Source organism: Muscardinus avellanarius (assembly GCF_963383645.1).
Source record: "Muscardinus avellanarius genome assembly, chromosome: 4".
Lineage (NCBI taxonomy): Eukaryota > Metazoa > Chordata > Mammalia > Rodentia > Gliridae > Muscardinus > Muscardinus avellanarius.
Window position 1 is genome coordinate 70,631,015 of NC_137789.1, and position 13,540 is coordinate 70,644,554.

The following is a 13,540-nucleotide window of genomic DNA, read 5'->3' on the forward strand; positions in this document are numbered from 1 at the left end:
AAGGGGTATTCTACCTCTGAGGTACACCTCCAGCCCTATTTTTTTATTCTTTATTTTGAAACAGGGTCTCACTGAGTTGCAAAGGGCCTCACTAAGTAGCTGAGGTTGTCTGCAAACCTGGATCCTCCTGTCTCAGCCTTCCAGATGCTGGGATTACAAGCGTGTACCACCACACCCGGTTTATAGACTAATTCTTTAGCAAATAAAAGAGTTTAATATTTTCTTTTTAACTTGAACTTTTTCTTTCTTTTCCTTTATTACCTTATTTAAAATGGCTAAGAATGTTGAATAGGGTTGATGAGAATGTGTATTATTGCCTTGTTCCTTATCTTGGAGGGAGAAGCCTTGAACCTGATTTTTTTTTTTTTTTTTTTTTACAGATAGCCTTTAATAAGGCTCAGGGTATTTCATTTATGTATGTATGTATATTTGTTTTGAAACAGTGTCTCACTAGGTTGTTGAGAGTCTTGCTAAGTTGCTGAGGCCATTCTCAAACCTTCAATCCTCCTGTCTCAGCCTTCCAAGTACTGGGATTACAGAGTTATTCTTAGGTTTGCTCAGAGTTTACATTGGGAATGAATGTTGAATTTTATCAGATATTCTTTTCTTACATCTATTGAGATGATCATATTGATTTTATCTTTTAGTTTTGTTGATAGAGTGAATTACATTGACCTTTGAATGTTGAAACAATTTTGCATGCTGGATTCAGTTTGCTATTTTGTTGAATGTTTTGTGACTGTTTATGAGGGATAATGGTGTGTAGTTTTCTTGTAATATCTTTAATAAGGAGAATGATGGCTTCATAAAATGTAATTGGAAAGCATTCCTTCCTCCTGTTTTCTGCTAGATTTTGTAATAGTTTTTATAGTACATCTTTTCTAACTGTTCAGTAGTCTAACTTAGACTCTCAACAACTTAGTGAGACACTGTTTCAAAACAAACATATATACATACATATATATATACATGGAATACCCTGAAAGGATATCTGTGAAAAACACAGGTTCAAGGCTTCCCCCTCCAAGTAAGGAACAAGGCAATAATACACACTTTCATCACCCTTATTCACCATTGAATTTACCAGTGATGGTTTTTGTGTTGGAGTTTTCTTTGTTGGGCAGTTTTTAATTATGAATTTAATTTCTTTAATAGAGTACGCTTAAGGATATATCTTCTTGAGTTAAGCTTTGTTAGTTTTGTCTTTCAAAAAATCTATTCATTACATACAAGTTATCAAGTATATTAGCATAAAGTTGTTTTTAATATTCCCTTATAATGTCTATGGGATCTGTGGCTTTTTCAGTATTTAATATTCCTTTTAGTAGCGCGGAGGTAGAAGGGCTTCCAGGAACCCCAGTACCACCAAAAAAAAAAAAAAAAAGAAAGAAAAAAGAAAAAAAGTCTTCTATATATTCCTTTTAATGTCTTTAGGATCTGTGGCTCTAAATTTCTATATTGGCAATTTGTGTGTCCCCCCCCCTTTTTTTTTTTTTAGCTGACTGGTCTGGCTAGTAGCTTATCAGTTTTACTGATTTTTTTTTCAAAGAAATAACTTTTGTATTCATTTGGCTATTTCCTGATTTTGGTTTCATTGATTTCTGCTTTTGTGTTTATTTTTTCCTTTCTGATGCTTGCTTTGGATTTTATCTTTTCCATTTAGGAGAATATATATATATATATATATATATATATAATTAAACCCAGGGGGATTCTTCTTGTGAGCTAAACTCGCCTCTTCGCAGTCCTATTTTTTTATTCTCTATTTTGAAACAGGCTTTCACCAAATTGTGAAGGGCTTCACTAAGTAGCTGAGGCTAGCCATGAACATGAGCTCCTTCTTGTTTTAGCTTCACAAGTACTGGGGTTACAAGCATGTGCCACCATGCCTAGCTCTTCCATCTACCTTTTTAAATAGAAGCTTATTTTATTAATTATAAATTTGTTTTATAAGCATTCAAAGCTATAAACTTCCAAGCTTCACTTTTTTGTATCCCTTTTTATCTTTTTATTGTCTACTTAATTGTACTTTCTGAATTATGATAGTTTTTTTGTTATTTTGTAGTACAGGAGTTAAACCCAAAGGTGATCTACTTCTGAAAAACACCCCAGCCCTTTTTATTTTTTGTTTAGAAACAGGGTCTTACTATGTTGCTGAGAGTTTCACTAAGATGCTGAGGCTGGTCTGGAACCTGTGATCCTCCTGTCTCAGCCTCCCAAATACTGGTATTACAGGTGTGCACTGCCATACCTGGCCCAATTATTGGTTTTTAAAAGTTAATATTTAATTAGAATTGATTATGGGAATGCGTGTGATGGTGCATACCTGTAATCCCAGTACTTGGGAGGTCGAGACAGGAGGATTACAGGTTCCTGACCAGCCTTAGGAACTTAGTGATACTCTCAACAATATAACAAGACCCTGTTTGTAAACAAAAAGGATTAAAAAAAAAAAAAAAAGAAAGGGTTAGGGTAGAGTTTGGACGTAGAGTACCCTGGATTCTGCAGTACCCCCCCAAAAAAAATTGATAAAGAGAATCCTAGTAATATGGGTAACTATACATGTCTTCTATGTAACTAAAAAATAACTTCCCTCAAATTTTGTGGGTTTTTTTTATGATACTGGGGATTGAATTCAGTATCACAAAATGATGTTCTTTTTATTGGTGAGCTACATCTGCCCTGTTTTGTTTTTTGTTTTGAAACAGTCTTGCCAAGTTGTGGAGGACCTCACTAAGTTGCTGAGGCTGGCCATGAAGCTGTGATTCTCCTGTCTCAGCCTTCCAAGTACTGGGATTACAAGTGTATGCCACCACATTCAGCTCTCTCAGTTTTTTTTTTTTTTTTCCTGTATGTGGGAGGGGGTTGGAGGAAGAGGGTGTTGTGTGGGGGTGATTATTTTGATTATTTTCCAAATACTATGTTTTCACTTTGAAATTATTATTATTATTGTTATTGTTATTGTGTGATACTAAGGGTGGAACCCAGGGGCTTTCTACTTCCTAGCTATACTCCCAGACATATTTTATACTTTATTTGGAAACAGGGTCTCATTAAATTGCTGAGAGCCTCACTAAGTAGCTGAGGCTGGCTTCGAACCTGTGCAATCCTCCTGTCTCAGCCTCCCAAACACTGGGATTACAAGTGTGTGCCACCATGCCTGGCTTGAAATTATTTTTAAAATATTAGTTGTGTTGCAAAGACCACTGACTGGCATGAGACAGTCTTTTCAGCAAATGTTCCCAGCACATCTGTATATCCATATACAGAAGAATGAAATTTGACCTCTACCTCACACCTTATATAACATTAACTAAAAAAATGGATCAACGACCTAAGTTTAAGAGCTAAACCAGAAAATTCTTAGAAGAAAACATACATATAGCTGGGCGTGGTGTGGTGGTACACACCTGTAATCCCAATACTTGAGAGGCTAGACAGGAGGATAGCACATTCAAAGTCAGACTCAGCAACCTAGTGAGGCTCTCAGCAACTTAGTGACACACTATATCCAAATAAAAAATAAAATTGGAGCCAGGTGTGGCGCACGCTTGTCCCAGCATTTGGGAGGCTGGGACAGGAGGTTCGCAGACAGCCTCAGCTACTTAGGCCCTTTGCAAGTCAGTGAGACCTTGTTACAAAGTAAAGAATAAAAAATAGGGTTGGGGTAGAGCTCAAAGGCAGAATGTCCCTGAGTTCCATCCCCAGTACCACTTAAAGAAAAATAAATAAATAAAATAAAATTGGGCTTGGGATATACCCTGGGGTAGAAGGACCCTGGGTTCCACCCCCAGTACTCCCCCTGCCCCACAGACACATACAAGAAAACAGACATATAAAATATTCTTTTTTTTTTTTTTTTGGTAGTACTGGGGGTTGAACCCAGGGATATTCTACCTCCGAGTTACACCTCCAGCCCTATTTTTTATACTTTATTTTGAAACGAGGTCTTACTAAGTTGCGGGATAGCTGAGGCTGACCATGAACCTGCGATCCTCTTGTCTCAGCCTCCCAAGTACTGGGATTACAAGCAAGCTCCACCAAGCGAGCTTGAATGTGTTATTTCTTACATTACCCAAAAAGACATCTCCCTTAATGCATTATCCCTTAAATGTGTTAACTACTTTCCTAAATAAATCTGTCAGGTGGAGGAGGGAGGAGGAGAAGGAGGCCACAGGGATAGTGGTGGCAATTCTTAGAATGAAAGAAAAATTTTGCAAAGCTTATAATACTTGTATCTAGGATTAAAAACCTCTTATAGCTTAACAAAAACAAAAATACATAAGCCAAGTAAAAATTGGATAAAGAATCTAAATAGACTTTTCTCCACAGAAAATATACAAATGGCCAATAAGACATGAAAAGATGTGTAGTGTCTTTAGTTATTAGGGAAATGAAAACCAAGCTACAGTAAGATAGCACTTCCCACCCACTAGAGTGGCTTTAATCAAAAAGTCAGACAAGAATTTCTGGAGGATATAGAAAAATCCAACCCCTCTTACACTGCTGATGGGATTATAAAATGGCACAGCCACTTGAGAAAACAATCTTGGCAGTTCCTCAAAAGATTCAGCAAAGTGTCTATATAACATAATATTATATTCGTAGGTGTACACTCAAGATAAATGAAAACAGTCGCACAAAACTTGTGCATAAGTGTTCATAGTAGCATTATTAATAATATCCCAAAGTGAGGCCGGGCGTGGTGGCGCACGCTTGTAATCCCCGCGCTTGGGAGGCAGAGACAGGAGGATCACGCAGGTTCGAAGCAAGCCGCGCGCACTGGTTTAGGAGACCCTGTTTCCAAATAAAAATGTGAAAATAGGTCTGGGAGTATAGCCCAGAGGTAGAAGGGCTTCCAGGAACCCCAGTACCACCAAAAAAAAAAAAAAAAGAATAAAAACTTGGGCAGGGGGCGTAGCTCAGAGGTCAAATGCCTCTGGGTTACATCTCCAGACCCGCAAAAAAAAAAAGAAAAAAAAAATATCCCAAAGTGGAAGCAACCTAAATGTCCAATTAAGACTAGAAAAATAATATGTGGTATATCCATACAATGAAATATTATTTGTCAATAAATAGGAACAAAGTACTACATCAGCATGCAGGCATTATGCTACATGAAAGAAGTTAGTCACAAAAGACCATATAATGAATTTTCCAGAATAGACATACCTGGAGAGACATTAAGTCAGTGGTTGCCTGGGGCGACTGATGAAAAAAAAAAAAAACTGATGGAAAAAAAACCTAAAAATGTGATGGTTGCAAAAATCTGAATATACTAAAAGTTAGTTAAACACTTAAAGTGGGTGAATTTTACATGAATTTATCTCAGAGTTCTTAGGTTTAAAAAATACTATATAGCTGGGTGTGGTGGCACACGCTTGTAATCCCCGCGCTTGGGAGGCTGAGACAGGAGGATTGCACAGGTTCTAAGCCAGCCTCAGCTACTTAGTGAGGCTCTCAGCAACTTATTGATACCCTGTTTCCAAGTAAAATATGAAATAGGTCTGGGACTATAGCCCATAGGTAGAAAGTCTCTGGGTTCCACCCCCAGTACCACCAATAAATAAATAAATAAATAAATAAATAAATAAATAAATAAATAAATAAATAAATAAATAAAAAAAAAATACTACATGAGGCTGGGTCTGGTGGTGCACGTTTATAATCTCAGTACTTGGAAGGCTGAGATAGGGTCACAGATTCACGGCCAGCCTCAGCTACTTAGTGAGGCCCTACACAACTTAATTGAGACCCCGTTTCAAGATAAAGAATAAAAAATAGGGCTGAGGATTGGACCCAGAATGCCTCTGGGTTCAAATTCTGGTTCTCACTTTTTCTATGATTTCGTTTTGTTTTGTTTTTGTTTTTACAGTACTGGGAATGGAACCCAGGGGCATTCTGCCTCCAAGATACAACCCCAGTCCTAATTTTTATTTTGCTCTTTATTTTGAAACAGGGTCTCACTGAGTTGCTGAGACTGTCAGCGAACCACAGTCCTCCTGACTCAGCCTTCCAAATACTGCGATTTTAAGCATGTAGCACAACACCTTCTCTGTGATTTCTTAATCTCAGTTTATTTATAAAGTGGGTATGATAATGTCAGGTTGTTGTGAGGGTCAAATGAAATCATGTACATAAAGCAGTTAACAAATTTAAATTATTAAATGATTGTTTAAACTTAATAAGTATTGTTAGTATTATTACTAGAATTCCAGTTGTTGTTTGTAAAATTATTTAAACTTATTTTGTGTGTGGTTTGGGGGATTTAACCCAGGGCCCCCTATGTGCTTTAAAAGCACATGCTCTATAGTGATAGAGCATATCCCCATCCCATAGAGTTCTATTGACCATAACAGATGTTTTTTGTTTTTTTTATTTTTTATTTTTTTTGTGATGAGGATTCACTGTGTTGCACAAGCCAGTCTTGAATTCATGACCTTAAGTGATAGTCCCCCCTCAGCCTTCTGAATAGCTGGGGCTATAGGCAAGTGCCCACTATGCCTGGCAAAGACAGACATTTGAAATTGGTCATCCTCAGGAACTTATTTTACCTCCCCAAATACTTTTTATCTAATATTTGTGGTAAGTTCTTCTCTCTCTCTCTCTCCCCCTTCCTCCCTCCCTCCCTTTTGGTGATACTAGGGGTGGAACCCAGGGACATTCTACCACCAAGCTACAACTCCAGCCCTATTTTATTTATTTATTTGTTTATTTATTGGTGGTACTAGGGATGGAACCCTTCTACCACTACGTTGCACTCCTAGATTTATTTTATATTTTTTATTTGGAAACAGGGCTGATTTAACCAGTGCGGCTGGCTTCGAACTTGCGCGATCCTCCTATCTCCGCCTTCAAAGCGAGGGGATTATGAGACTTAATTGTATTCTAATGATCTGTTTGTAGTATCTGCCATCTGAGAATTACTAGTATTTTTAAAGCATTATAGTCTGTTTTGTTTTAGCACAAGTGAGGCCCAATAGGTATTATCTATTGAAATAGATCTTTAAAAGCTTTCTAGTCTTAAAAAATTACTCTTTTTGTTACGCCCTGTTTTACAGGTCTGTGAGGTAATGGATTGGGACACAGTAAACTGATTACAGGATGTGCCCAGAAAAGAACATGTCTCTGACTTTAATATTTTGTGCTGAGGATCAGACTCAGGGCCTCCACTGTTTTTAATTATTGTGTGTCTTTTTCTCAGTTGTCTCTGCTGAAAGTGTGGCAAGAGAAAACTCTACTTGGATTTTTATATTTTAATTTTTGCGGTACTGGGGATTGAATCCAGGGGCATTCTATCTCTGAGATATACACTTAGCCCTATTTTTTTAATTCTAAAACAGGGTCTCACTAAGTAGATGAGGCTGGCCTTGAACCTGCAACCCTCCTGTCTCAGCCTCCTAAGTACTGGGATTATAAATGTATGCCACCCAGCTTTGGATTTTTATTAATTGATACTTTACTTTTGAAATTAAAATTTGGGTATATAAAAGTAAATTTTTATTGATTAACATTGTTTTTTAATAGCTCAGTTTTTTTTCCAGACATTTTCATACCTTTACTAAAAAGATATTTTTGTTTGTTTGTTTGTTTGTTTTTTTTTAAGAAAAATAACACATCCTCTGTGGGAATTATTTTAAAGTAATGTTCTTTTTTTTTTGATAGTACTGGAGGTAGAACCCCAGAGACTTTCTACCTCCAGGCTATATTCCCAGACCTATTTTTTATATATTTTTTAGTTTGGAAACAGGGCCTCACTAAGTTGTCGAACCTGTGCGATCTTCCTGTCTCAGCCTTCCAAGTGCGGGGATTACAAGTGTGCGCCACCATGCCCAGCTAAGGTAATGTTCTTTTTTGCAACAAAATAAATTGTTTTCTAAGAAATATTTTTTTATTTTTTTATTTTTTTTCAACAGTACTGGGAATTGAATCCAGGGACATTCTACTACTGAGCTATACCCCCAGCCTTTTTTTTTATTCTTTATTTTTAATAACTAAGTTGTGGAGTGCTTCTAAGTAGCTAAAGCTGGCTGTGAATTTGCAATCCTCCTGTCTCAGTCTCTCAAGTACTGGGATTACAAGCGTGTGCCACCATACCCAGCTAGAAATCTTGTTCTGAAAGCTGTTACCTAAATATTGTTATTAAAAATTTATTATTTGAATGATAATTGTCTTTACTACATTTTTGCCTAATACAAAATTTTAATATGTTAAATATCTTTTCCTTTTCTTTAGGTATGGTTGATGGCAAGCACTGTACTTTTCCACATCTACCTGGCAAAACTTTTGTCTATAATGCTTCTGAAGATAGACTGGAATTGTGTGTGGATACTGCAGGACATTTTCCCATCGGTCCTGATGTTGAAGATTTAGTTAAAGAGGCTGTAAGTCAGGTTCGAGCAGAGGCTACTACAAGAAGTAGAGAATCAAGTCCCTCACATGGGCTATTAAAACTAGGTAGTGGTGGAGTAGTGAAAAAGAAATCTGAGCAGCTTCATAATGTAACTGCCTTTCAGGGAAAGGGGCATTCTCTAGGAACTGCATCCAGTAACCCACACCTTGACCCACGAGCTAGGGAAACTCCCGTTGTAAGAAAGCATAATACAGGGACAGACTTTAGTAATAGTTCCACTAAAACAGAACCTCCTGTGTTTACAGCTGCTCCTAGTAATAGTGAGCTTATTCGAGTAGCTCCTGGAGTAGTAACAATGAGAGACAGCAGGCAGCTTGATCCTGATTTGGTTGAGGCCCAGCGGAAAAAATTGCAGGAAATGGTTTCTTCTATTCAGGCTTCTATGGACAAGCACTTGCGGGATCAAAGTACAGAGCTGTCACCATCTGATCTTCCTCAAAGAAAAGTAGAAGTTGTGAGTTCTGCGAAGTCGGGGAGTCTTCAGACTGGCTTGCCTGAATCTTTTCCTTTATCTGGTGGAACTGAAAATTTGAATACAGAAACGGCTGCTGATAGCTGTGTGGCAGATGTACTGGAAACAGGATTTGCCACAAGGTCAAAAGCACAAAAGGGAAATTCTGTGGAGGAGCCTGAAGAGATGGATAGTCAAGATGCTGAGACGACTAACACAGCTGAGCCAATGGATCATTCTTGATTTAATTAGAGGCTAATAAAGGCAGAATGTTTATTGTGAATATGTAATATTTGTTGGCTGGGCCACATAACTTGATTAGTTAAAAATCTTGTATGTATATAATTCAAAGATTATATCTTGTTATTCAGTGCATGATAGCAAGTGTGTGATTGGCAATAGCTTTTAATATACTGCTGCCCAGGCTGGCTCAGAACTCCTCTAAACTAGTTATTTGATCTGCTGAAATGAGTTTCTTCCATATATGTGGTTCATTGGAAGTTTTTGTAATTTTAATTCCATGAAAGAATGTTTCAAACATGAAAATTCGCTTGTTAAATATGTTTGACTTCTGAAAAGATCAGAACTGGGGAGGAAATGAGATTTTGTTAATGTCTATGTCATCAAGATAACCATTTTGCATATTTATTAGAATGTCAAAAATTTACGTAAATTTGAAGGTTATCTCAACTAAATTGTATCTTAAAATTCATAAATGATTTATTGGACAGTGAACAAAAATGCATTCATAGAGGTAGCTATTCTTGGCAAAAATATCTTGAGAGTAATAACATTTTGCTGATTTGAGCAAAGTTGGGGGAAAATATCTAGAGTGATAAAGTCAATGTGATTCAGTTAGTTGCTTTCTGAGACAAAGCAGTGAACTGTGTGCTCTGTTGTTAATATGTTACCATTATTTTTGGATCCAGGCTGGTCACGTATCACCTATTTATTTTTGTTTTAATCTTGCAGAAAAGTTGATTGCAAATTGTGGTAGAAATTTTTAAATATGGTAGCAGTAGTTAATTTTCAGAGTATGTCAGATTCACAAAATTTATAAGTCAGAATTTATCTTTATGAGTGAGTTACATTGTTCTATAATTTTGATCAATGGTATTTAAGCCTGTATATGCGAAGTGTCTTCGAGCCCCTTTGAACCAAAAAATATTTCCTTTTTTTTAGTCCTTGAGATTTTCTTTATTTGTTGGCATCAGTTGGGTTTAATGCAAATTTTACTGCACCATACCAATGATCAATAGCATTTGCTTAAATAGTGTATTGATTAAATCCTTAGTGCTAGTTTCCTCAAGAAGCAGCTTTCATGCTTATTCCTTAAAGACAAAGAGTGTTTATCCTGAGATTGGTGTTGTGCTGTTTTATCCTATTCTGCAAATCTGTATTCTGAAATGTACATTTCAGTCCATCTTCTTCTTCTGTTCACTGAAATTAAGTTGAATTTTGAATGGATGAAAAACAAAATATATGTTAATACAATCTCTTACTTAGAGCTTCAAAGCCTGGCTGTCTCTGTTTGCACATGTAACAGATGCAGAACTGTTTGCAGTTCTACAAAACGTACTCTTTAAAAATGTACATCAGAATGTATATTATCAGATGTTTAAAAATCTCTACTTGCTGAATCATAAGGGATATACACAGTACTTGTTTTTCCAAATTAAGGGAGATTCTGTTCTTCTTTCTATGAGAGTATCTCCAAACTGAGTCCACATAATAAACTATTCCATTTTAAATAAGGAGAGAGTGGGGAATTTAGGCATTTTTAACTATATCTGAGCAAGATAGATATTTGTGTTAGTTTTTAATCATAATATCATGTTTTTCTTTATAATTTATCTCCATTCTTCCATTCTAAATTTACTTTCAAACATCTTTATTTCAAAACAGCAGCCAAATTTATAACTTTTATATTTTATACTAGTTTTGCATAAAATAAAAGAACTACCAAATAATATTTAACACTTAGCATAGCCAGCTTCTGTATTAAACTAAAAATTACAGGTGTCAATTCACTAACCACTATAATTATTTTTGGCTTTTTCAACTACTGAAACTTTTTTTTTCTTTTTTCATTGTTAGATTTAAGTATAGGAAAACTGTTCAATAAGCAAAAACCCTCACTGCTTCTAAGTAAATTATATAATCTTTTTTGTTTTTGTTTTTGGTACTGGGGATGGAACCCAGGGGATTTCTACCTCTAGGCTATATCCCAGATTATTATTTTTTTTAATTTGGAAACAGGGTCTCACTAAATTGCTGAGAGCCTCACTAAATTGCTTAGGCTGGCTTTAAACCTACAATCTTCCTGTTTCATCCTCCCAAGTAATGGGATTACATGTGTGCCCCATCACACCTGGTTTATAATCTCCTTTCTTTAACAAATATTTTTCCCCTTGTGGCTTGGTATGCTTAGTTAATAACTGACAATTAGAATAAAGCATTAAAGTAAAAATATCAGCAACATTTTATCTCCTTATTAAATACTTAAATTTAGTATAAATTATAATGCACATGTGAACATTAGAAGATGGACATAATCTCTGACAATCTTTTTCTCTAGCAACAGCAATGCTATTTAGAAACTAGTTAGGTATGATTAGTACAATAACAGTTTTGGTTCTCCCTTGATAAAGAATAAAAGGCTTGATTCTGATAAGTGATCAAGTTTCTCGAAATCAGCTTAAAATTTGAGTGGCATAATTAATGATTTTTACAAACTGGGCCAGGTATAATCCTTACAAAGAAGTTTTAGAACAGGGTTTCATTAAGCTTTTAAATGCCATCTTTATGTTATATTTGGATATATTGCTATAGAATGATTTATTTCAGTACTACCATTTGTGATATTGCTGTATCTTTGAGTCCAAGCTAGAGAGCTCAAATCAATTAAAATATTTTAGTATAGTATTAGATTTAACATTTTAGTTTTATTTGCAGTATGTCACTGAACATTGAAATAATACTGTAATTTTTTCTTAGTAATCCCTTTTATACTTAATCAAAATAAGTTTAGTTGATTAAACAAAGTCCAGATAGAGTTGAGGTGCTCTAAGTCTAGACCATTGGTAATGAGAAATTTGAAATTGAAGAAAATAAGACACTGCCAAATATTATGAGATAAAATATAATTAAGGTAATAGTTTCTCTGAAACTAAAGAGCAAAGCCTATGGCCCATTTCAGTGCTTTGATTTTTTTTTTTTCTTCAGTCCTGGAGATTAAACCCAAGGCCTGGCTCATGTTAAGCAAATGCTCTACCACTGAACTACATCCCCAGCCCCTTTTTATTTTTATTTTTATTTTTTTCCTTGAGACAGGGTCTCACTAGATTGCCCAGGCTGGACTTGAACTTTCAGTCCTCCTGCGTTGGTCTCCTAAGTAGTTGGGTGTAGTACACGTGTGTGCATCACTATGCCCAGCTGTTTCAGGTATTTTAAACTTGTATTATTTGTGGGGGGCGTTTAGGGACTAAATCCAAAAGCCTCCAACATGCTAGGCAAGCACACTACCACCGAGCTACTGTTTCAGGGATTTTATTGGAAAATGTTAGAGACCTGAGAAACTTACCAAATACTATTGACTGATTTGCTTTGTATCTTGCTATGATTTTTAGTTTGGTGTTTATAATCAAGCTAACTGTTTGCAATTACAATTTCAGTCTGAAATGCATTTGTAATTACCAGTCACAGTTCCTTAGTGCCATTATTTTGAAGTATCAGCTTCACTGGAGAGAGCAGTGTCTTTTGCATACGTTCTCTTACCTCAGGGAAGATCTCTTGCTAGCAACTCATACCACTATTGACAGGTTTGAGCATTATGGTGACATATCACATGCTAGCAAAAATTAACAGTATTTTATGTAGTTACCTGCAAATACTGCTGGAGAGCAGTTCTCTAAATACTTAGACTTCACTAATAACTAACTTTTAGGTATGATAGAAGCCTGTAACTTTTATCATTAATTGCCCTTCCACTGGTCAGTGTAGTGACAATATCATAAAATGTTTATTTCAGAGTATCATTACACTTTTGTCCTTATTTTTCAATAGAAGTCTGAAGTGGACTTTATGCTAATTAAAATACTGCAGTGCAATTTTTAAGTATTGTGGTTCTCAAAGCAAGGTTTTCATTTTAAGATTTTCATAAAAGTGAAGTCTTTGCAAAATTGGTTTACAATCCACTCATCTACATATGAATTTAAAGTGTTTTTTTTTTATAACAGCAATAGTGAGACATGTTCTGAGTCAGTTGGGTAGGCATGGTGTACCTTTCAAGGTTATCATATAATTTAACAAAATTGTACAACCTCAAGGTTCTTCACAATTGATAGAAGAAATTAATTTTTCAAGCCAGAAGAACTCCCCAAAACAACATAGTAAAATGTAAGGGATAAAATAACAAAGGAGAGATGTATTACTAATGTTAAATTACAGAGTTTATTGCAAGTTCTGCCATTGTTGATAATTCTTTGAGATGCTAAGTATTTCAATTTATATTTAGTGATACTTAAATTGTGAGAATTTTAACGTGTTTGAAAATAGCAGAAATTGTAAAAAATTGTGAATTATTGGAGAAAATGCTATTACTTGTATATCTGACATTTAAATTTTTAAATTATGGAGTCTACATACTTTTGTAGTATAATATTAATACAATAATT

The 13,540-nt window shown here is 35.5% G+C and overlaps 1 protein-coding gene across 1 annotated transcript in view; it reads left to right on the forward strand.

Moving 5' to 3' along the window:
- Window positions 1-9,107, forward strand: part of VCPIP1 (valosin containing protein interacting protein 1) — a gene marked incomplete at both ends in the record, with an annotated part of 29,463 nt that extends 20,356 nt beyond the window's left edge. Inside the window, one exon of the mRNA XM_080693864.1 lies at window positions 8,236-9,107. Coding sequence (XP_080549990.1) covers window positions 8,236-9,107 — 872 coding nt within the window. The remainder of the gene's footprint in view (window positions 1-8,235) is intronic.
- Window positions 9,108-13,540: the final 4,433 nt, after the last annotated feature.